The sequence below is a fragment of the Sarcophilus harrisii genome, chromosome 3, assembly GCF_902635505.1.
Source record: "Sarcophilus harrisii chromosome 3, mSarHar1.11, whole genome shotgun sequence".
Taxonomy (NCBI): Eukaryota; Metazoa; Chordata; class Mammalia; order Dasyuromorphia; family Dasyuridae; genus Sarcophilus; species Sarcophilus harrisii.
The window spans coordinates 497,703,781-497,725,673 of NC_045428.1; the positions used below are offsets into that span (position 1 = coordinate 497,703,781).

Here is a 21,893-nt window from a genome sequence, read left to right on the forward strand (position 1 = left end):
TCACAGTTAAGCATCGATTTGAATACTATTTTAAATATTTCTTTTGGTCCTAATGGGTTTTTGTGTCTGTCAAAAACCTGGCCCTTAAAAACCGATTCTTCATCCCTACAGACTTTTAACCTGCCTCATTTTGAAGACGTAGCTTCCCACAAAATGTGAAGCACTTTCTTTATTCCAAATGTCCTTTGCTCTTTTCTGAGGAGAACTCCTGCATTATAAGAACCACTTCTCACTAGCTGCTGACCCGAGTGACTGGCCAGACTGGGAAGGACGGCTCTCCGCAGAACGGCGATTTCCCCAGCCCGGCAAGAAAACCAGTGCCGTCGTTTTATGGACACGGGGCCCTCTCCAGAGCGCCGCTGAGCGGGCTTGGCATGTTTGTCCTCGGGATCCCAGCGCAGGAAAAATGACTAAGGCGGCCCTCAGTGCCCTTGACAGTGAGTGTCGACAGAGACCCGTGGACACGAGTTCCGACCAACGGGACTGACTGGAGAACTGACCTCCGAGATCGTTAACTAGGACTTGGTCTTGCACGAGTGACGTGCTCAAGGTCACAGGGCTCGTAAATGGACAGATCTCGCTCTCAGTCTCCGTCCGGCTTCTTAAAAAACAAGCCAACCCAGGGGTCTCTTGCCCTGCTTTATTCCCAGCGTCCGTTTACTTGGCCCGCGCGAGGCAGTGGGGAAGCGCCTGACGAGTGCGGTGGGTTCTCCAGACCCCCGACGCCCGACGAAACATACGCGGTCTGCCGCAGAGAGCGAGCGGCGATTCTCGGAGGGAAGGTGCACTCGGCTCTAAGCAGGTGAGCATCCGGCGCCCGAGCTCGGCGCTTTCCACTCCCCGCCCCCGCGCTCCCCGGCTCCCCGCGCCTGCGCGCCGCGAGAGCTTCTCGCCCCCAGACACCGCCCTTCCCCGCCCCGTTCGCTGTCGGCCGAGTCCGGCGCTCACTGCGCGTGCTCTCGGCACAGAAGTCCCGGAGAAAGGGCGGGGAGGAGAGGAAGCCGAGGGGAAGAGAGCCCCCGGCAGCTGCGAGGGGGAGGGAGGCAGGGTGCATTGTGGGAAGGAGGCGGCAGCGTCCCGGGCGGACGGGCGGGCTAGAGCCGTCGGCGGCGGCGGTAAATCCTCCCGGCCGCTCACAGCACTGTGGAGCTGCGTGCCCAGCCCGGCCTCGGCCCACGGCGCCCCTCCTCCTCCTCCTCTCACCCTCCCTCCCTTCCTCTCTTCCCCTCCCCTCCTCCTCCTTCCCCCCGAGCCCAGCCGGGCCGGCCTCCCCGGGGGCCGGGAGGCGGCCGGCGGGGGGCAGGGGGAGGAGGCCCGGCCAGCTGGACGGGCGACGATGCCGAACTTCTGCGCGGCCCCGAACTGCACGCGGAAGAGCACGCAGTCGGACCTGGCCTTCTTCAGGTTCCCCAGGGACCCTGCCCGGTGAGTGTCCCCGGCGCCGCCGCCCCGCGCCCCGCACCCCTCGCCCCGGGCTCCGGAGCCCGCAGGCGGACGCTCCTTCCAGCCGGACCCCGTCTTGGCGCGAGCTGTCCCCCGCCCGGGGACCGAGCGGGGTGGGGGGAGTAGTGCGCAGGCGCCGACCCTGGACAGTCGGAACGACCCCGGGAGGAAAGAGAGGTGGGCACGTGCGCCCTGGGGAAGGGTCCCCGCTTGTCAAGCCTTTGGGGAGGACCCGGCTGTCCGCGGCTGCCCGCGGACCCGAGGTCGGGAGACTTCCTGCAGTGGTTATCCATCGCGCTCCTGCTCAGTGCCCCGCAGCAGAACACGGACGCCGGGCAGCACGCCTTTATTAGGCGCCTCCTGTGTGCCCAGCCACTGTCCTTGCTAAGCGGTGGGGGAGTTATAACAAACAAATCTCCCCCGAACCCAGCCCCGGCTCCCCGGGAGCTCAGTGGGGGAAAGCGCGTGCAGACCGCGTCGGTCGGCCTGGCCCCTGGGGACGCTCGCACCGCGGGACCGCCGGCCGGCCGCCGAGGGTCCCGCGGGGAGAGCCGGGAGGGGACACGGGCCGGGGACTGCCGCGGAATGCCGTGGGAAGGGCGGGACGCGGAGCGCTCTGTCGGGAGGGGCTGGCGCCTGCACTCACGCCTTAGCCCTGCGGACCCCCGCCGGTCGTGCCTCGCTTTCCGGGGCTTTTAAATCCGAGATGCTTTCTCCCGCGGTCGGGTGGGGCTGGGTGCCCCGGCAAGCGCCCTCGCCGCCAGCCGCCCGGGCCCCTTCTGCAAACTGGGCAAGAAGAGGCGTCTCCAAGGGGGTTGTTGTAAGGGTTCCGTGAGGTAATCATGCCCAACGCATCAGTCCCTTTGGCTGTCTGTGCCCTGTGCCTCCCCCTTATTTCTGTATGCATGCGGGCACGTGTCTAACATAAGGAACATGAAGTGCCCGTGAGTGTGCTTTCCTTATTCTGCCCGCCCCTTCCTTCATGCTCAAGCTCCTTGAAAGCAGGTGTCATTTAAAAATCTCTTGTGTCCTCCATTGCCTGATACCGTTGTAGTGATAGGCACTGAGGGGTTATTCAGTCATTAAATTGGCCAGCTCCTCCAGGAATCCTCCGGTCTCTCCCTCTTCTCTAGAGAAACGTGTGCATCTCCCAACTCATGCAGTCCTTTGCAATGAATCTTTCTAATATCCTTGTAGTCCTGCATCATTTCTGACTGTGATTCTTTTTTAACCTATCCGACTGTTCTTGGGACTCTTATGCCAAGCCTTACTTTGTATCTTCCCCTATATCTGGACCTGGACTCTGCAAATGATAAACACATAATGTATTTACTGAATTAAGGATTTTTTTAAAAAGACTACTAGAGTCCAATAGAATAAAAATCATCTGTTCTACCCATCACTTTACAGAGAAGGAAACTGAGGCATGGGATAAGGCAGGCCATTTGTCATTTGTCCAAGATCACACCAAGAAAGGTTTAAAACCCCAAGTTTTCTGCCTCGTAATTTAGTTTCCTTTCTACTTCCCCACATTTATCCCATTTTCTTACTTTCCAACTTTTCTTTGCCTGTGGATAAAAGACCTAGTATTTGACCTAGTATTCATGGTCCTCTGCAGTCTGACTCCAAATATTCAAGAAGCATTTTTAATACTTACTAGGGGTAGTATGCTTAAGAATGGTGATGTAAAGAAAAGCAAAGACTGGTTTCTAATGGGACAAAACATAAATAAATGTGTTCAGAGTAATTGGAAGGGGGTGGGGGAGACAACCAGGAAAGACCTACAGAAACTGGATTTTGAGCCAAGTTCTGAAGTAAGCAATGGAAACTGAGAGGGAGAAGGGAGAACATTTGACGTCAGACTTTTTATTTCAGTTTGTAAACATATGTACAGACAACTTACATGTAAGATAGGATAAGGGGTAATTAGAGAAAAGGCCCTAGAATTAATTAGGGAATAACTTCCTAAAGAGTTGGGATTTTAGCCTAGAACTTGAAGCTAGGAAAGCAGAGATGAGCCAGAGAAAATAATTGGAGCCCAGAGAGTCCACAAGTAGACTAGTGTTCCTGAATTGCAGTGTGTGGCTAGAATAAAGTGTAAGAAGACTGAAAAGACTGCTGGTTAGCAAGGGTCTCGAAAGTAGTAGGAGCCATTGGAGTTTGAGTAGGGCAGGGACTGTCTGATAGGAGTTTTAGGAAAACGGTTGGTAGAATGAGGATGGACTGGCCTGGGGAGACACTTGAGGCAGAAAGAATGATTTGAAAGTTGTTGCTATAGGCTGGGGAGGAGGTAATAAAGGTCTTGACTGTCTTGGTGCTAGTGCAGTGGAGAGGGGCATGAACCACTTCCTTAGCTCTCTTCAAATCTCGGCTACAGACCCATTTTCTGCACACAGCCTTTCCAATCCCGGGAATCTTATGGTCTCTCTGGATTTCCCCCAATTTATCTTGTTTCTTTATTGTTTGTATGTAGTTGTTTGCAAGCTGTCTTCTCCATAAGACTGTGAGCTGCTTGGGAGCAGAGGCTGTTTTTGGCTTTTGTGTCCCCAGAGCTTAGTATCACAATTCCAAACATTTTTATCCTTCCTCAGACCTCGGGGCTCCCCTCTCTCCATTCTTTCTACTGAAAATGTTGCCTCATTGTTCACTGATAAAAAGGGTGCTTCCTTCTCCCTCCTTATCTCATTGAGATGCCTTTTGCCATTATCTTCTTCACTGGCCTTGAATGAGGGGGTGATCCCTTCTCATTACCAAGGTGAGGCTGTTACATCCCATCTCTCCTGATTGTCCCTCTTTTCATCCCCACCTTTCCCTTCTCCTTCTCTACTGCCAGTAAAGATACCTAAAACCCCTCCCCCCATTTGATCTTGTCTCTGGTCCCTCTTGTCTCATACTTCTTTTCATCCCCATATCTCTCCTGTTTGTGCTTAAACGTGAGTAGTCCAGCTCTAATCAGTGCTTCTGCTGTCTTTTCTCTCACTGTCTTCCCAATTGTAGTCTCACTTCCACTCTCATCATTCCCCAAGGCTGCTCTCTCTACTTATTAATGTTCTTTTAATTGCCAGATCTTAATCCTTTTCGTTTTTTAACCTCCTTGTGTCTTTGACATGGTCAGTCACTCTCTTTTCCTTTTTATTCTCTTTTTTCAAGACACTGCTCTTGCCTGATCCTCTTACCAAACTGCTCCTCAGTCTCCTCTGCTGGGTCTTCATGTGTGCTATACCATTCCCACTAACTCTGGGTCTTCTCTAAGACTTCCCTGTTTGGGGCCTTCTCCCTCTAGGCTGTTCTGCCCGGTGATTTCCCTGATTTTGTCCTTGTCTTTACTAGATTATAAACTCCTTGGGGGCAATGAGTGATTTTTCATCCTTGTACCTTTTTGGGTTTTTTGAACAATTTGTATGTAATACACTTGCTGAATTTGATCAAACTGAATTATTTATCTCCCTGCTGGTCTCTTTCCACCTCCTACAAAAGTGGGACAAAATACATATCCACACCATTCTCCTTTACTGATGGATTCTCCTTGAGCGCCACCTCTCAATGACTGAGGATGTGATACAAAATGACTTGAGTCCTGGTTCTTTATTTGAGAACCTGAGTTCAAATTCTGCTTTTGCCATCTCTTCCTTATGTGAACTTGAGCAGCTTAAACTCCTCGGCCTTTAATTGTTCATCTTGTTTAAAAAAAAAAAAGAAAAAAATTTAGGTTGGGGTTGAGGCCACTTTACTCTGAGGCCCTTTCGTACTCTGTCTAGGACCTATGATAGACTGCCTGTTCTTCACTTTGTTTAGTCCTTAGGGACTCTGTGTGTGACCCAATTTGGGTTCGTTTAGCAAAAATACTGGATGGTTTGCCTTTTCTTTCTGCTCTTGTTACAGATGAGGAAACTAAGTTAAACAGGGTTAAGTGACTTACTCAAGATTATAGCTAGTAAGTATTTGAGCCTGAATTGGAAATCAAGTTTTTTTTTGGCTCCAGGCCTCTTGCTTTATCTACTGAGCCATCTAGCAGCATCAAATTTTTTACATCCTTTTCCTTTTCCTTTTTTTTTTTTTTTTAGTATACACTTCTTAACATGTGTGTATATATATATATTAATCTTTTGTTTGTTTTTTTTTTACACCACCTCAATATCCATCCCTCTCTCAGAGAATTGTCATATAACAAGTATACTTTAAGACAATGAAAGAAAAGTAAGAGGAAAAAAACCCCAACATAACTGATCAGTATGTTGAAAAAATCTGACACTGTGTATAATATGCAACGTTTATAGACCTCCCACCTCTGCAAAGAGGGAGGTAGAAGTGTCTTGTGATATTTCTTTTGAGCCATGCTTGTTCTTTATAGTTTTATTGCATTCACTTTTGATATATTTGGGGTAGTTTTTTCCGTTTTCGTTGTTTCAGTCTTTATGTATATTGTTTCTGTGGATTTGCTGACTTTGCATCAGTTCATGTAAATCTTTTAATTTTCTGTATTTACCTTTGTTTATACTTATGAATTATTTAAACATACTGTTTTAAATGTATACATTAAAAACCTACCTTGAAATTGAAACTAAAAAGGTTAAATTAAAGATGAAATAAAAAAGCACTTAAAAACAATTTTTATTAATGAAACAAACTCACTTGCACTAAAATATTTAATATTTTTAGGATGAGCAATATTATTGAATAATTTTTTTGGAAAATTTTGGCTCAATATTTTGATGTGATTTAAAGTTCTAAGGTCAGTTTATTTTAACTTGATTTTATTGGCTATCTTAACTGAAACTTTATCAAAAATCCATAGATTGAAATGAAACAAGTATGTTGTTAGATGCGCTTACTAAAATCTTGATACTCATTTTTCAATCCTATCCAGCAATCATGCTGTTTTTATTGAAATCTGGCTAATATATGTCCATCTTCCCTGATATTAAATCAGTTGTTCTTGGAAATTTATTGGAAGATATTTGGTTTGCTTTTGTTTTAGCAAACATTTAAAACCTATTGAAATGCTTATATTATACTTTAAATAGGTTAGAAAAATTACATTTCAACTTTATTTTTATCAGCAAAAGCATTTTGAACGTCTTACTAATTATGTGGTTTTCATAATTGTTGCTAGCTAAATTGTCATAACACAGAATGCACATTTAGGACAAAGTCTATCCTTAACATAGTAGATATAATCCATATTTCAGATAATTTTGAGAGATTTAAATGTTTTGTCAGATCTGATAAGTTATAATAAATTATTTTTAGATTGGAATATGGCTAAAGAGCTTGAACCTTGTAAGGAGGATGCCGATTCTGCCATTTTCTTATTCATTCTTGAATGAATTGTTTTTAGAGTTGTCTTTAATCTGGCTTCTTTGCAGAAACTTATTTAAGCCATTTGTCCATTTTCTGAGGGTCACTTAAGTGTAAACGAGATTGCATAATTCATAAATCTACTTAACCAATACATGTAAACTACAATATATCACAGTGTGCTGGAAGTGAATGATGGGTGAAAAACATTGCTGTCAATCCCTCGTTTTTTGTGGAACTCTAGCTTCTATTCCCTCAGTCTTCCTCCTTTGACATGTAACTGAGGGAAGGTGCCAATGTGTTATTAATTAGTAAAGCTTAATTTTACTTTTTCTTTTACTTAATAGTATTTTCTTTTTTTCCCAATTGCATGAACAAATAGTTTTCCGTATTCATTTTTGTATGCTTTTGAGTTCCAAATTTTTCCCTCTCCCTTCTTTTTTCCCTCCCTCATCCCCAAGACAGCAAGCATTCCAATATAGGTCATATATATACAATTATTTTAAACATATTTCCATATTAGTCATGACATGAAAGAAATAATTTTTTTTTCCATTTTAAAAAATAGATATTCAAATATCATCACATACCCTAATAAATTATCTTAGAGGGAATTAAGTAGCATAGTGAGGGAGAGTCAAGAAGAATTGAAGTTGAATACTATTTCAGACATTTACTTTTTGGGCAAATCACTTAACCTTTTTCAGACTTAACCTTTCCTCATCTGCAAAAATAATATATGTAAACCTTATGTCTCACTCCATTTAGAGGAATAACATTAGAATTCTGAAATCCCTTAAGAGGGTTCCTTAGTTAAGCACCTAGCATGTGTGAGGCAACATGCTGAGCACTGGGAAGACAGTCTTTTTTAGGGTATTGTGGACAGATGTTTGCCCAGCCTTTGCTTGACTACTTCAAAGGGAGGAAAGGAGCTCATGATGAAGTAATTTCATTGTAGTGCAACTCTGATCATTAGAAAGGATCTCCTTGTTCCCTGGAACTTGATTTTATTTCTGTTCTTAGAACCAAGACAGCATTTTAGATGTATTTCAGACACTTTACATCCTGTTTTCCCTTTACTGAACATCTTCCTTCTCTTTGCTAAACCTGTGATTGATTAATGCCTGGAAGCTTTTTCTTCAAATATTTGCTGAATGGATGGTTGCTTTTTTCAGGGTTATTAATAACCAAAAATGGAATGGGCCACTTTGTGAAGTGGTAAGCCCCCAGGTTTCAGGCCTTGGGACCTCAAACATCCCTTTAACTCTGATTCTAGAATCTGCTCTATAAAAACCTTGTGAAAAAAAACTTAAGTTTAATGAAGAGGTAGCATGGGGTACTGATAACATTTTGTTTTTCACAGCTATAATTCTATTAGACATAGCTAAATTCCTGGTATAATTCAAAATTTCTCACATAAGCTGATAAAAAGATTTGTGGATTAATAAATACATTTATTAGGTGGTACTGTGAATTGAGTGCTAGGCCTTTTATCAGAAAGGTCTGAGTTCAAACACTATTTTAATGACTTTATGACCCTGGGTAAATAACTAAACTCTGTTTGTCTCAATTTCCACATCTATAAATGAGATGGAGAAGAAAATGGCAAAGCAGTCGAAAATGGGATCACAAAGAGTCAGATATGACTTAAATTCAGAATAACAACAGCAACAAAAAACAAATGACTACATAATAAGGAGGCAAATGGAGTAAGAAAAAATTACCAAAGTGTCATGTTTGGTCTAAGAGGAAATAAGTTATTTATGAGGAAAGGAAAAGCTTCCTTTGTGAGGGTAGCTTATGACTTGAAATGAAAGATAGATAGGAATTTACTGGTGAAGAGGAGAGAAGACATGGAATGTAGTTAATCCGAAGTAGTGGATAGTGTACTGTCCTTAGAATCAGGACACCATTGTTCAGTCATTTCAGTTGTGTACAACTCTTCATGGCAGAAGATACTGGTTTTCTTGGCAAAGATACTAGAATGATTGGCCATTTCCTTCTTCAGCTTGGTTTACAGATGAGGAAGCTGAAGGGAACAGGGTAAGTGACTTATGCTGAATCACACAGCTAGTAAGTGCCTCTCAAATCCTGTTTCATTTATTAGTTTTTTGACTTTAGGAAAAATCATTAAACCTAGGTTTTCATGACACTGCTATCTATAGATTCTCTTATCTGTCTGATGTCTTCTCATGTTCCTTTCAGGTTTCTTCATGTCACTCTATAACTTTGGGTGATCCCCAAGGTTCTGTTATGGGCCCCCTCTTTCTTTATTACTGTCTTAGTGATCTCATCTGCTTCCATGATTTCAATTATTTCTGTGCTAGTGTTTCCCAGATATGTTATTTGGTCTTGGTCTATCTTTTGTACTATAATCATCTTTTTCCACTTGTTTCTTGAATATCTCAAAATCAGTGTGTCTAAAGCAAAATTTATTATCTTTCCCTCAAATTCTCCTCACCCCTGAAGTTTTCTGTCACCCTCAAGTGCACTACCATCCTTTCAGTCACTCAGATTCAAAACCTTGATCTAGTCCTTGGTTCCTTTTACTCCACATATCCAATCTGTTGTCAAATCTTGTTTCTGCCTGCACGGTATTTCTCTTGTTTTCCATTCTTTCCTTACCCAACTACCATCCTTATTAAATCCCAGTGTCATTCTGGTTGGTCTTCCTATCCTAACACTCTTCCCTACTCTAATCCATTCTCCAAGTAAGGTAAGGCAAGGTGATTTTTAAAAGTACAAATCTACCCATGTCTCGGCCTCTCCTTCAGGATCAATATAAGGCCCGTCTCTTTGTCCTTTAAAGCTTTTCATAGCTTGGCTCCTTTCTTCCTTTTCTCATTTCCCTCTCCTCCAAATAACTGCAAACTAGATACAATCTCCTGCTTGAGACACTCCATCTCTCTTCACCTTTTTACTGGTTGCTCCCTGTGTCTAGAATGTTCTTTTCTCGTCTTCCCCTCTTAGTTTGTTTGGCTTTCTTCAAGACTCATTGAAGCTTACCTTCTGCAGGAGGCCTTTCCTGTTCTCTCCAGCTGCCAATGCCTTACTCTTCAAATTTCTTAAATCTACTTGTTATATATTATGTGAATTTACTCCATTATTTGCATTTTGTCTACCCCTTTTAAATGTCCACTATTTGAAAGTAAGGATTTTTTCCCTGTTTCTTTTCCTAGTACAATATCTAGCATATGTCAGGCTTTTAATGAATGTGGACTGGCTGATCCTCCATGTGCTTTAGTTTCCTTATTTTTAAAGTGGAGGCTGGGCTTGATGGCTTCTAAGGTCCCTTCCATCTGTAATTCTAAGTCTTATGGGGCATATTGAAAAAGCAGAATCCTCAGTGCATGAAAAGATGGGATAAAAGACCAGAAAGATTGACATTCCACTAGCACTCCCTCTCATCTCCCTCATTTTACTTACTGGTCCAGAAAGTGAGTTGTTGGTCATTTCTGCTGTTGATTTTTAGCCAATCTTGGATGGAATGATTAGAAAGGGTTTATGTTGCTTAATGAAGCTAAACTTACTCTTCCTGTGTGACTTTGTTACTTTTCTGTGTATATCCATCTTATTTACATATGAATGAATTTAGAATCTACTTGGAAATTTTTTTGGTAAAGTTAAAGTACCAGTTGTTACCCAGGGGTTAATTGTAAAACCACTTTCTCTTTGATTGTCCTTAGGCACCTCACAGCTCTTAAAAAGCTATTCAGATTCATGATGTTATGTAAATTATTCTTCTCCTCCCTCTCAGCTAGAGATTGAGAATCTCAAGATTTAAGGCAAATCATTTAACTTCTCTGCTTTCAGCCTATCTAATCCTGCTTTTTTACTTGCTGGCACTTTACTATACAATTGGCCTTCTGTACCTTTCAGTTATTGCCTAAATCCAATTTAGTCCAGCCCATATGAGAAATGAATTCCAACTATATCCAAATAGTTATACAGTTTATATATAAGTCTCTGTTTAGAGACTTCCACCTCTTAAAGCAGGCTATTACAGTTTTGAAAATCTCTCTGATAGGAACTTTTTTCCAGACATCAAGTCTAAATTTACCTTTTTTGCAAGTTTTTTATATTAGTTCAAATTCAGACCTCCTAAAACAAATTTGTTTAGTTTTTCAGTCATACTTGATTCTTTGTAACTCCATTTGGAGTCTTCTTGGCAAAGAAAACCCAGGATCACACAGAGTTAAGTATCTGAGGCAAGATTTGAACTAGGAAGAAGAGTGTTCTTGACTTCAGGCTCTATCCACTCTGTCTTCATCTAGTCATCATATGATATCTAATTAAGGCCCTTCACCTTGGTTTTCATGTTCTGAATATTTTCCATTTTATCATTGTTCTTCTTCATATGGATGGTGCCCAGAATCAAAGGCAGTACTCTAGTTCAAGTCTGCTGAGAACAGAATGTGGTGGGACCATTATCTCTTTGTTCCTGCCATTCCCCAATTGATGGGCATGCATTCAATTTCCAGTTCCTTGCCAACTCAAAAATAATTGCTACAAATATTTTTGGAATCATTTCCCCTCTTTGATTTCTTTGGAATGTAGACCTAGTAATGAGACCATTGAATTAAAGAATATGCTTTATATCTCTTTGGGCATAGTTCTAAATTGCTCTCCAGAATTCACAACTCCACCAATAATGCGTTAATGCCCCAGTTTTCCCACATTCTCTCCAATATCGATTATTATTTTTGCCTGTCATCTTAACCAATCTGATAAGTGTGAGGTGGTACCTGTGAGTTGTTTTAATTTACATTTCTTTAATCACTTCATTGGAGACCTCTTTGAATCTGAATCTGTCATCCAACTAGTTCTGAACCTAATTGTATCAAGTACACATAGTTCCATCATCAAAAAATGTCATGAAATGCTTCATCATAAGCTTTTTAAAAGCATAGGTAAACTGTATTTTATAGCATTCTACCTCATCTTCCAGTTTAATAATCCTGTCAAAAAAGGAAATAAGTTTATTGTGATGTAACTTATTAATGAAGTCATGTTTCCCTTTTGAGGTATTCTTTCACTTTGTCTTTACTGACCTATTCTGAGAATTTCCAAGGAATTCAAGTTAAACTCCCAACTCTGCAATTTGCAGATTGTGTTATCTTCTCTTTCTTGAATATTAATATGACATTTGCTCTTTTCCAGTCTTGTGGTACCTATAGTCCACTATGCTGAGTGGCCCAGTAATGACAGCTGACATTTGTTTTAGCACCCAAAAGATATCATTCACTGGGCCTAGGGAATGAAATGAATCAAGGACCACTATGTTTTTTCATACTATTTCTTTATTTTATGTATCAATTCATCATCCCTTTTTTGTTGTCCCTTCCAGCACAAAGAACCGTTCCCTTTAGCAGAGAAGACAGAAGAAAAATAAAAATTGAGAAGCTGTGCCTTCTCTATCATCAGTTCTCAAGATCGTATGCACCCTATGCAAAGAATCTTTTTAAAAAATCTTCCTTTTTCACTACAACGTAAGAACAAAAATCTTTTTGTATTGTCCTTAGTTTCCCTTGTCAGCCTCAGCTCCGGTGAGGTTTTGTACTTTTGTCACTATTTTTGTAGTACTCTCCCATGGTTGTGTGCTCCTTTTCTTTTTATCTAGATTTGTTTTCATCTTCTGTATTTTTTTTTTTTTAATCCTTAACCTAAGAGTTTGCTGTCCATCCACATTAGTCTCTTTTGACAAATCCTATTTTTTTTCCTTTTTATTGGAAATTTTGTTTTATGTTTTCAGAGAGGATATACTGGAGGCAGGGAGACTTAAATAACAGGCTAGTTAAGAGGCCCAATTAGGAGGCCCTGGTGAGAGAGATGATAAGGACTGGAATTAGGGTGTTAGCTGTGTGAATAGAGAGAATTTGAAAGAATACAAGAGATTGCTTGTAAATTAGCTGCTAATTTTATATTGAGTTAAAGATGACTCTCTGAGGTGACTAGAAGGATGATAGAAACCCTAACAGAAATAAGAAAGGGGTGGGTTTTGGGGGGGATTAAGTTTTGTGTTGGTCATGTTAAGTTTGAGATTTTTGAGGTCATCCAGTTTAAAATGTCTATTAGACATTTGGTGTTGTGTAGGACTGAAGCTCAGAGGAAGATCTAGAAGATAGTGATCTGGGAATCTTATTCATAGAACAAACAAAATCTTGGGAGAGCTGGCTGGCATCATGTTGATGAGAGTGTAAAGAGAGAATAGTTCGCAGGTGTCCCCACAAGCAAACTTAAGTTTCTCCTTTCTCACCTCAATCCTAAACCTACTCAGAACTTGCCTGTTTTTGTTGAGAGCATCACCCTCCTTCCAGTCACTCAGGTTTATAAAATCTTGGAGTCATTCATGATTCTTTCCTCTCCCTCAACTCCTTTATTCATTTAGTTGCCAAGTACTGTCAATTTTGTCTGCTCAATGTCTGTCTTCTTTCTCTACTCCCTCAGTATGGCCCTCTTGCCTACTTTAGGCATCCACTTCTTGGTGGGATTTATTCCAATAGCCTCATAATTGGTCTCTACTTCCAGTCTCTCCCCTTTCTTCTCTGTCCTATCTTCAAACAGCTGTCAAATTGATATTAGTAAAACCCAGATGACCATGCTACTCCTTTAGGCACAGATCTTCATTGGCTTCCCTTTCCTCATAGGATTAATTAGAAAATAGTTACTTAGCATTTAAAATCTGCCCACTTCCCTTCATGTTATTCCCTTCAGACAGTCATTTTCATCACATGGGCTGTTTCTGCTTGCCAGTTTTCTGCCTTGTCCTAGTGGTTTCCCAGGTCTGGAACTCTTCCTCACTGCTACCTGCTAGCATCCCTCAATGCCTTGAGAACACAGCTCATGTGTCATCTCCGACGTGGAGTTTGTTGGAACTCTCCTACCATATTACTTGTATTTGTTTTTCTTTGTGCATGTTATTCCACTAGTGGAATATAAAACCCTTGAAGGTAGAAACTTTTTTTTTGGTGCTCATTGTTTAAGTTCTAAAATTCTGAGAAGACTTGTCAGGGATAGTGACTTAGAAAAATCTGGATTCTGATCCCCTCGTGGACACTGATTGTGACAAGTCCTCGCATATAACTTTATAGATCTCAGAGAGAGTACTGATCTGCATTGGGATAGGAATCCCTACATTGTGAAGAGAGAAAATTTAAGGAAAGGAAAAATTCCCATCTCACAGGAGCCTGATAGAGGAATGCCTTCATGTTTATTGAATTGAGTTACATACTAGTTGCCTCTTCTGTGCCAGTTCTTAGCCACAAAATGACTTGCCTTGTGGCTCTGACTTGTGTGACCTAATAATCTAGCTCCAAACTGAGTTTATCTTTTTTTTTTTTTTTTTTTTTTTTTAGCTGCTTGAATCATAGGATTTAGAGTAGTAGAAACTTTTATTTATTCCATTCTATGTCCTGCGGGAGCAAGAATTCTTATGTATGAGCTTACTTTTTTATTATTACCCCACAGATGGGTTATAAATTTGCCTAATATAGATATTAGTAATAAGTGCAATGTATTAACTATTCTTTTGCCTTTTTTTTCTTTGTTTCACATTTATAATTGCCAAATGCTAAGCAAAGATTGAGGTACTTTTGGTTTTAAAAGTTGAGGCATTTGGTTTGATACAAGGTTTTCTTGTTTTTGTTTTTTTTTAACTTTCTGGAATTGTTATCATTGTAATGTATCTCATAAAATTGAAATTCTGTAAAGTTGTTTTTTTTTTCCTTCCCTTCTAAAATTTGTAGGATAATATACAGAGGAGCAAAGACATCTATTTGCGGAAAATAAAACTTGACTTTAATGCTTTATAAAGGGGGGGGAGGGGAGAGATTGAAACTTGTATTTTATTAGTGCTCAGAAAACCAGTTGTGTCTTTCATTTGTTGTTTATAACACATGTGTGATTAGCTGGTGAGTAAATGATATGGTGAAAATCTGTCCTTGGAGGTTCTAGCTCATTAATCATTCTGTTTGGGGGAAAGGCATTATATCATTTTCATGGAGAAATACTGTCTTTTCTTTGGATATTTTACTTTCTCTTATGATTATATACCTAAGCATAGAATCCCAATATCTAATAAAATTGCATCTGTTTAAAGCAGCAGATAAACACTCCTTTATAGAATTTAGATTATATAATTATTCAGTCAAATTGTATCTTATCACTGACCATTTTGACTCCTTCTTACACCCAGCCCTCAGGTTGAATACAATTAGTTTTCAATATTTTTCAACAAACAAAACATTCCATCAGTGATAGGCCCTTGTTTTGAGGGTTTAATGCTTATTTGTTTAAAGATTTTTGAAACTTCTTTTAAGTTGAAGAGCACTGTCCTAGGTTCTGGCCTCATCTTGGGAACTGAGCATTATTTGAATTTATGTATGCCTCTTGGCAGAGACAATGACTGAGACTTGCTTATTTTGTCTTTATTAATCTCTAGTATCAATTTAGCTCTCTCTGTGCAATAAGTTCCTTGTTAATATTTGTTGAATTTATTTTTAGATGCCAAAAGTGGGTGGAGAATTGTAGAAGAGCTGACTTAGAAGACAAAACACCTGATCAACTTAATAAGCATTATCGGCTTTGTGCCAAACATTTTGAGACCTCTATGATTTGTAAAAGTGTAAGTTGCAAAACTTGAAATATAATCATTTTCTTTTCACATTTATTTTATTTTTAATTTTCATAACAGTTTGATGAAAAAGATGATTACACACAAAACTGCATATATACAATTATATACAATTTGCTATTCCTTTTAAATATATAATAAAGTTATCATGTATATTTCTCTTTTTTTGAAATTAAGTTTTCTTAAATTATAAGAATATGGATGTGTACAGGGGAGAGGGTTTTAGTGGGAGTGTCCACGTGAAATTTTTATCATAGTTAGATATTATCCTTAAAAATCTTGCTTTTTTGAAACTATTCCTTAGATTTGCTAATCAAAAAAAGAAAGTTTATTAGCTTTAATTTATCTATTATAAACTAAATCTTGGAATTTAATGTGTTTGTATGATTTGGTTATAATTTTTTTTCCACATATTTAATGGTTATCTGGTAAAAGCAAAGAATAATGAGTAGACAACCTACAAGTGTCATTGCATACATAAAAAGTCAAGGACATAGATCCCCAGTAAAGGTGATTAGGAGGAAATGGATAAGAATTATACAGAATGAGAGATCACAGATTCCTGTTGAGTTATATTAATACTATAATAGAAACTTAGAAAATAACATCAGTAACTTAAAATAAGTAATCTAAAAGTACTTTAGCCAGTAGTAAAATTCTTATATCCCTTTTAGTTATTAAGAAATAGCAAATTGATCTGTTTGGATTAATCTGCTTTCCTTTTCTCTGTGCATCTCTCTGAAATTCCTAATTACTAGTGACATGATTAGAATACAAGATGAAGTAATGAAAAAGATGAATATTTAGAGTAGACTTTGCAATCAGTCTTAAGTAAAGACTCAGCTTCGCTTTTCCTGGAGAAAAATAAAAATAAAATAATTTCTCATTGTCCCCAAGCAATTCTCTGATACTATAAATTGCAAAAAAAAATGTTAATAATTTCCCTGTAGGAACTTCCCCTTCCAGTCTTCTCCTTATTCAATTCTACCTCCACCCCTCCTCACCCACCCCCATCCTCCACCAAAAAAAGTGAAAGTAAAATGGAAATAATTGTTGACAAGTCATCAAAGTGGCAGGTAATAGGGTCAAGAAGGAAGTTTCCCTGAGATCCCAAATTAGGGTTAAGGGACCAGAAATTTATAGATTTGATGTGTGTGAAAGTGTAAAGATGGAATTGGATTTTAAAATTTAGGCCTTAGAGGGACTATGGAAGCAATGCAGTTCCTTGAGACAGAGGTTTGATAGATGATATGTGATTTAAACAAGCAGGAGAAAGAATTCCTAGATGTTGAAGAGGTGGAAAAATTATGTAGTCAAGATGTTAGAGGAGTCATCAGTATGTATATTAAGGATTCCAAAGACTTCATATTGCCTTTTAGAAGAAATTCTTCAGAGAGAGGCTTCACTATGCTATGCAGAGAGAACTAGCTTCAGAATCAGGAAGATTACCTGAGTTCAGGTGGAGTCAGGAGGAACTGGATTCAGATCCTATGTCTGACAAATTCAGACAATATCTTAGGGGGTCTTCTTTTTAATTCTAAAATTTTTGAGACAGCAAATACAGTTTAATGAAGATTGGGGAAGGAATTGTAGTTGACCAAATTGACACTGTTAGATTGTTCCAAAATCTTTAAATAGTCGAAAGAATGCTAAGGAATTGCTTAAAAGGTTGTATTTTATTTAATTGTTTTATTCTCATGGCATATATCTTTTTTTTTTCAGAGCCCTTATAGAACAGTTCTCCGAGATAATGCTGTACCAACAATATTTGATCTTACAAGTCACCTGAACAATCCACATAGTAGGCATAGAAAACGAATAAAGGAGTTGGTATGTTTAAATTCTGCTCATCTGTACTACAAGATTGTATCAGTTGAGGGTACTTGTAGTTTCAACGGCAGAGTAACAGGAAGGAATTGAAAATTTGGATTGTAGTAACCTATACATGAGGTGTTTTTGTTTTTTTGTTTTTTAAGATTTTTATCCTGGGGTAATTGTCTTTTCCTTTAGTGGTTTAATTAAACCTTTTTGGTATAATTGATCAAGGACAATATTAATCCATTCTTGCAGCTTTGTGGCATTAAGGAGGAAGGACATATGCCATATGCTATATGTTTTGTTTATCTAGCAATAAGGAAATTATAAAGAGATGTATGTAATACATTCATTCCTAATTAACTATGGACAGACTTTCAGAAAGAATTGTGCTATACCAAAGCAATACACAGTGATCTTCTGGTACTGTCTCTCCCCTCTAGGATTCCTGTAATAATATTTCATTAATTCATTTTTATCAAATTAATTTAGATTTGTTTTATTTGAGTTATTGTACTGTTTGAGCTTTCATGTGTGTATTTATGATCTTGAGAGAATTAGTAGTTAATCAAAAAATAAGTTACTCTGAGATAATATACTTGGAATTATTTACTAAAAGAGGTTTTCCCTTGTCTTTAGAGTGAAGATGAAATCAAGTCACTGAAAGAACGAAAAAGTAAGTGGTTAAATGTTTTATGTTAATAATATAAGATGGAATAGTCTAACCCTGATAGTGTGATTATTTTATGTGATAAAGTTCAGCTATATTCTTTTTTTTTTTTTTTTTTTTTTTTTTTTTTTTAGGAATATAGATGACATACCTTTACACTGTTCTCCCATCCTGAACCACCCATGTACATTCTTATCAAAATGTTGATGACTAAAAAGTTGTTGCTGCTTAGTATAGTGGAAAGGTCTCTCAGAAAGATTTCAGAACTTTGGGTTTAATCCTAATTGCAAGTTTGGAAAACATTTATCAAAAATACATCTTAGAACTTTTCTATGTGTAAAGCATTGTTCTGGATGCTAACATATGCTGTGTGAGCTCAGGCAAAGTGTATAAACTCTACTTCAGTTCTCTTATCTGTAAAGTGAGGGAATTTTCCTAGATGAACTCAAAAGTACAGTCCTTAACATTTCTTGCTTTGGGCTAGCTGTCTGTACTGATTTCTTTTTCTCTTCTAAGTTTACTCAGTAAGGATAGTGTAGAAAATATGTGTTTTTAAATTTTGGATCTCTTTATAAAATTAATCTTTATGTTTTGTCTTCTAGTTGATGAAACCTCTGAACAGGAGCAAACCAATCAGGAAACAAATAACAGTAATAGTACTCAAAATGCAGTTGCAGAAGGGGGAGGAGAACAGGATGAAGAAGTTTTACCTTTAACACTAGAAGAGAAGGAAAACAAAGATTATCTTAAATCTTTGTTTGAAATTTTGATCCTTATGGGTAAACAAAATATACCCTTAGATGGCCATGAAACGGATGAAATTCCAGAAGGCATATTTATGCCAGATAACTTCCAAGCTCTGCTTGAGTGTAGAATTAATGCTGGTGATGAGGTTTTGCGGAAACGTTTTGAGACAACAGCAGTCAACATGTTGTTCTGTTCTAAAACTCAGCAAAAACAAATGCTGGAGATCTGTGAGAGCTGCATCCGAGAAGAAACGCTCAGGGAAGTACGGGACTCTCACTTTTTCTCCATTGTTACTGATGATGTAGTGGACATAGCTGGAGAGGAGCACTTACCAGTGTTAGTCAGATTTGTGGATGACTCTCATAACTTGAGAGAAGAATTTATAGGTTTTCTTCCTTATGAAGCTGATGCTGAAATTTTGGCTGTTAAGTTTCATACTACTATAACTGAAAAGTGGGGCCTGAACATGGAGTACTGTCGGGGCCAGGCCTACATTGTCTCCAGTGGGTTTTCTTCAAAGATGAAAGTTGTGGCCATGAGACTTTTGGAGAAATATCCCCAAGCTGTCTACACCCTCTGCTCCTCCTGTGCCTTAAACACGTGGCTGGCAAAATCCATTCCTGTGGTGGGAGTATCTGTTGCTTTGGGGATCATTGAAGAAATTTGTTCTTTTTTCCAGCGGTCCCCACAGTTACTGGTGGAACTTGATAGTGTTATCTCTGTTCTCTTTCAGAATAGTGAAGAGAAAGGTAACGAGCTAAAGGAGATCTGCCGTTCTCAATGGACAGGCAGACATGATGCCTTTGAGATTTTAGTGGACCTTCTACAAGCACTTGTTTTATGTTTAGATAATATCAACAGTGATACAACTGTTAGATGGGATAACTTTATTGCTGGCCAAGCCTTTATTCTTGGGAGTGCATTAGTAGATTTTGATTTCATTGTCACTGTTGTGGTTCTGAAAAACATACTCTCTTTTACAAGAGCCTTTGGGAAGAATCTCCAGGGTCAGACCTCTGATGTCTTCTTTGCAGCCAGCAGTTTGACTGCAGTGTTACATTCTTTAAATGAAGTGATGGAAAATATTGAAGTGTATCATGAATTTTGGTTTGAGGAAGCCACAAATTTGGCCACTAAGCTAGATATAGAAATTAAGCTCCCTGGAAAATTTCGCAGGTCTCAGCAAGCTAACCTAGAACCTGAAGTGACATCTGAAAGCTACTACAAAGAGGTACTTAGTGTCCCCACTGTGGAGCACATCATCCAGGAGCTGAAGGACATCTTCTCTGAACAGCACCTCAAAGCACTGAAATGTTTGTCTTTAGTGCCCTCTGTTATGGGACAGCTGAAATTTAATACATCTGAAGAACACCATGCTGATATGTACAAAAGTGACCTTCCTAATCCAGACACTCTTTCTGCAGAACTTCACTGTTGGAGAATCAAATGGAAACACAGAGGAAAAGATATTGAGCTCCCAGCAACCATTTATGAAGCCCTGCATCTACCAGATATCAAATTTTTTCCTAATGTTTATGCATTGCTTAAAGTCCTCTGCATACTCCCAGTGATGAAGGTTGAGAATGAGAGATATGAAAACGGTAGAAAACGTCTTAAGGCATACTTGAGGGATACTTTGACAGCTCATAGGTCAAGTAACTTGGCTTTACTTAACATAAACTTTGACATAAAACATGACTTAGATTTAATGGTGGACACTTACATTAAACTCTACACGAGTAAGTTGGACCTCCAAGAAGAAGTTCTTCCCACAACTAATTCAGAAATAACTGAAAATACATAAGGAAATTGACCAAAATAGGTTTTTTCCCTGAATTTACACATTGGGAATTGGGAGAGAAGCCCTGAGAGGTCACATAATCAATCATTGAAGATAAGTTTGCCTTTAGATCTCCATTTGGATATGTTAGCCACTGATAATCTATATGTTAAACTGCTATTCAATGAATTGAAAGTCTTTGAAAATTGATTTCATTTCTTGGTGATTTCTGCTGGTAGCTAATGCTCTGGAGATATTTTAGTTAACTTCATTCTGGACATATAATTTGTGATTACCAGGAATCCAACTATCAGGTTTTGGGTTTCTTAGTTATTGTGAAAAAATAAGTATTGGGAGGAGAAGTGGGAGAAAAAAATAAGTTAAAATGAAGCTCACTACTGACCACTGACTCCTATGTTTGTTTGTTGGGTTTTTTTTTTTTTTTAATGTTGTACCATTGACAGTAAAAAAAAAAAAAAAAAAGATATATTGGAGAAGAGTCTATTCCAAACCACGACCTCATATACATTTCCATGTTGACTCTGACTTCATCAAGTGAATGTAAATGAATGAGTTCACTTAAAATTTAAGTGATAGAGCCAATGTTGTTCCTCATAAATGAGTGATTGTTGTGGTTTACATTCCTCTGTTGGGGCTCCACACTAACTGTTTCATGAACTTTTCACAGTTATACATCAAACATTCTGTTCTATGATCTTGAAGCCAATCTCACAAACATAAAAAACTGATTTTGTTTGTGTTTATTCTGCCTTTTTTCCATGCCTCATCTTGACTTGTAAACCTAACCTGGAGAACTTGCAAATTAGGATTTTGTGGTTTATCTAGGAATAATGAGGAAAATATTACTGTTATTTTTGGTGAAAAAAAAAAAAACAAAAACAATTTTTGTATAGTTTATTCATTCAAAATAAAATGTGAATTTTCTTTAATTATCAAGTAATTTTCATTATTTTTAGTCTAATGAGACACTATGAGAGGAAGTATGGCATAGTGAATAGAAAGTTTGCTTTGGAGTGAGGATTACCTGGGTTCAGATCTCATCTCTTGCACATCATGGCTGTTATTGTGGACAAATCACTTAAGTTCTCAAAGCCCAAGCAACTCTCCAAGTTATAAAAATATTTAATTTTTCAGTTAACAGGTACTTAGTTTCTTTCTACCCCAATTGAACTTCAATAGCACCTCAATGAAAATAAAATAAGTAAAATAGAACCCTTTTTAACAAATACAACTAGGCAGAACAAATTTCCTTATTTTCCATGTCCAAAAATTTATTCTTCATTCTGATCATTCAAGTCTTCCCAGTTTTCTTAGAAATTATGCTTTCCTCACTTGATGGATGCCTCTTTTTTAGGATCAAGTTGCCACTACAAAAAGAACTATGTAAATATTTTTGTACGTATGGATCCATTTCTTTTTCCTTTGCCTGGGAGCAGCATCGTTGGTGGTGTATACAATTTAATGCCTTTTGGGCCATAGTTCCAAAT

General features: G+C 38.9%; 1 protein-coding gene across 2 annotated transcripts; it reads left to right on the forward strand.

Annotated features, from left to right (window-relative positions):
- Positions 1 to 211: 211 nt before the first annotated feature.
- On the forward strand, positions 212 to 21,245 carry THAP12 (THAP domain containing 12). Of its 2 annotated transcripts, none has more exons than XM_031961354.1 (5): positions 212 to 802; positions 15,244 to 15,364; positions 17,096 to 17,203; positions 17,828 to 17,864; positions 18,461 to 21,245. In XM_031961354.1, the coding sequence occupies exons 1-5, from the start codon at positions 567 to 569 to the stop codon at positions 20,407 to 20,409; spliced, it is 2,451 nt and encodes an 816-aa protein (XP_031817214.1). In that variant the 5' UTR covers positions 212 to 566; the 3' UTR covers positions 20,410 to 21,245. The 2 variants fall into 2 exon arrangements, with proteins under 2 accessions (XP_031817214.1, XP_031817215.1); XM_031961355.1 differs by lacking the exon at positions 212 to 802 and adding an exon at positions 1,030 to 1,425.
- Positions 21,246 to 21,893: the final 648 nt, after the last annotated feature.

What these genes read in the sequence shown, in the direction of transcription:
- THAP12 (XM_031961354.1), top strand. Translation starts at nt 567, where the DNA reads ATGGACAGATCTCGCTCTCAGTCTCCGTCCGGCTTCTTAAAAAACAAG. An exon ending in CCTCTATGATTTGTAAAAGT is followed by an intron (nt 15,365 to 17,095) that starts GTAAGTTGCAAA and finishes TTTTTTTTTCAG; the next exon opens with AGCCCTTATAGAACAGTTCT. An exon ending in GTCACTGAAAGAACGAAAAA is followed by an intron (nt 17,865 to 18,460) that starts GTAAGTGGTTAA and finishes TTTGTCTTCTAG; the next exon opens with TTGATGAAACCTCTGAACAG.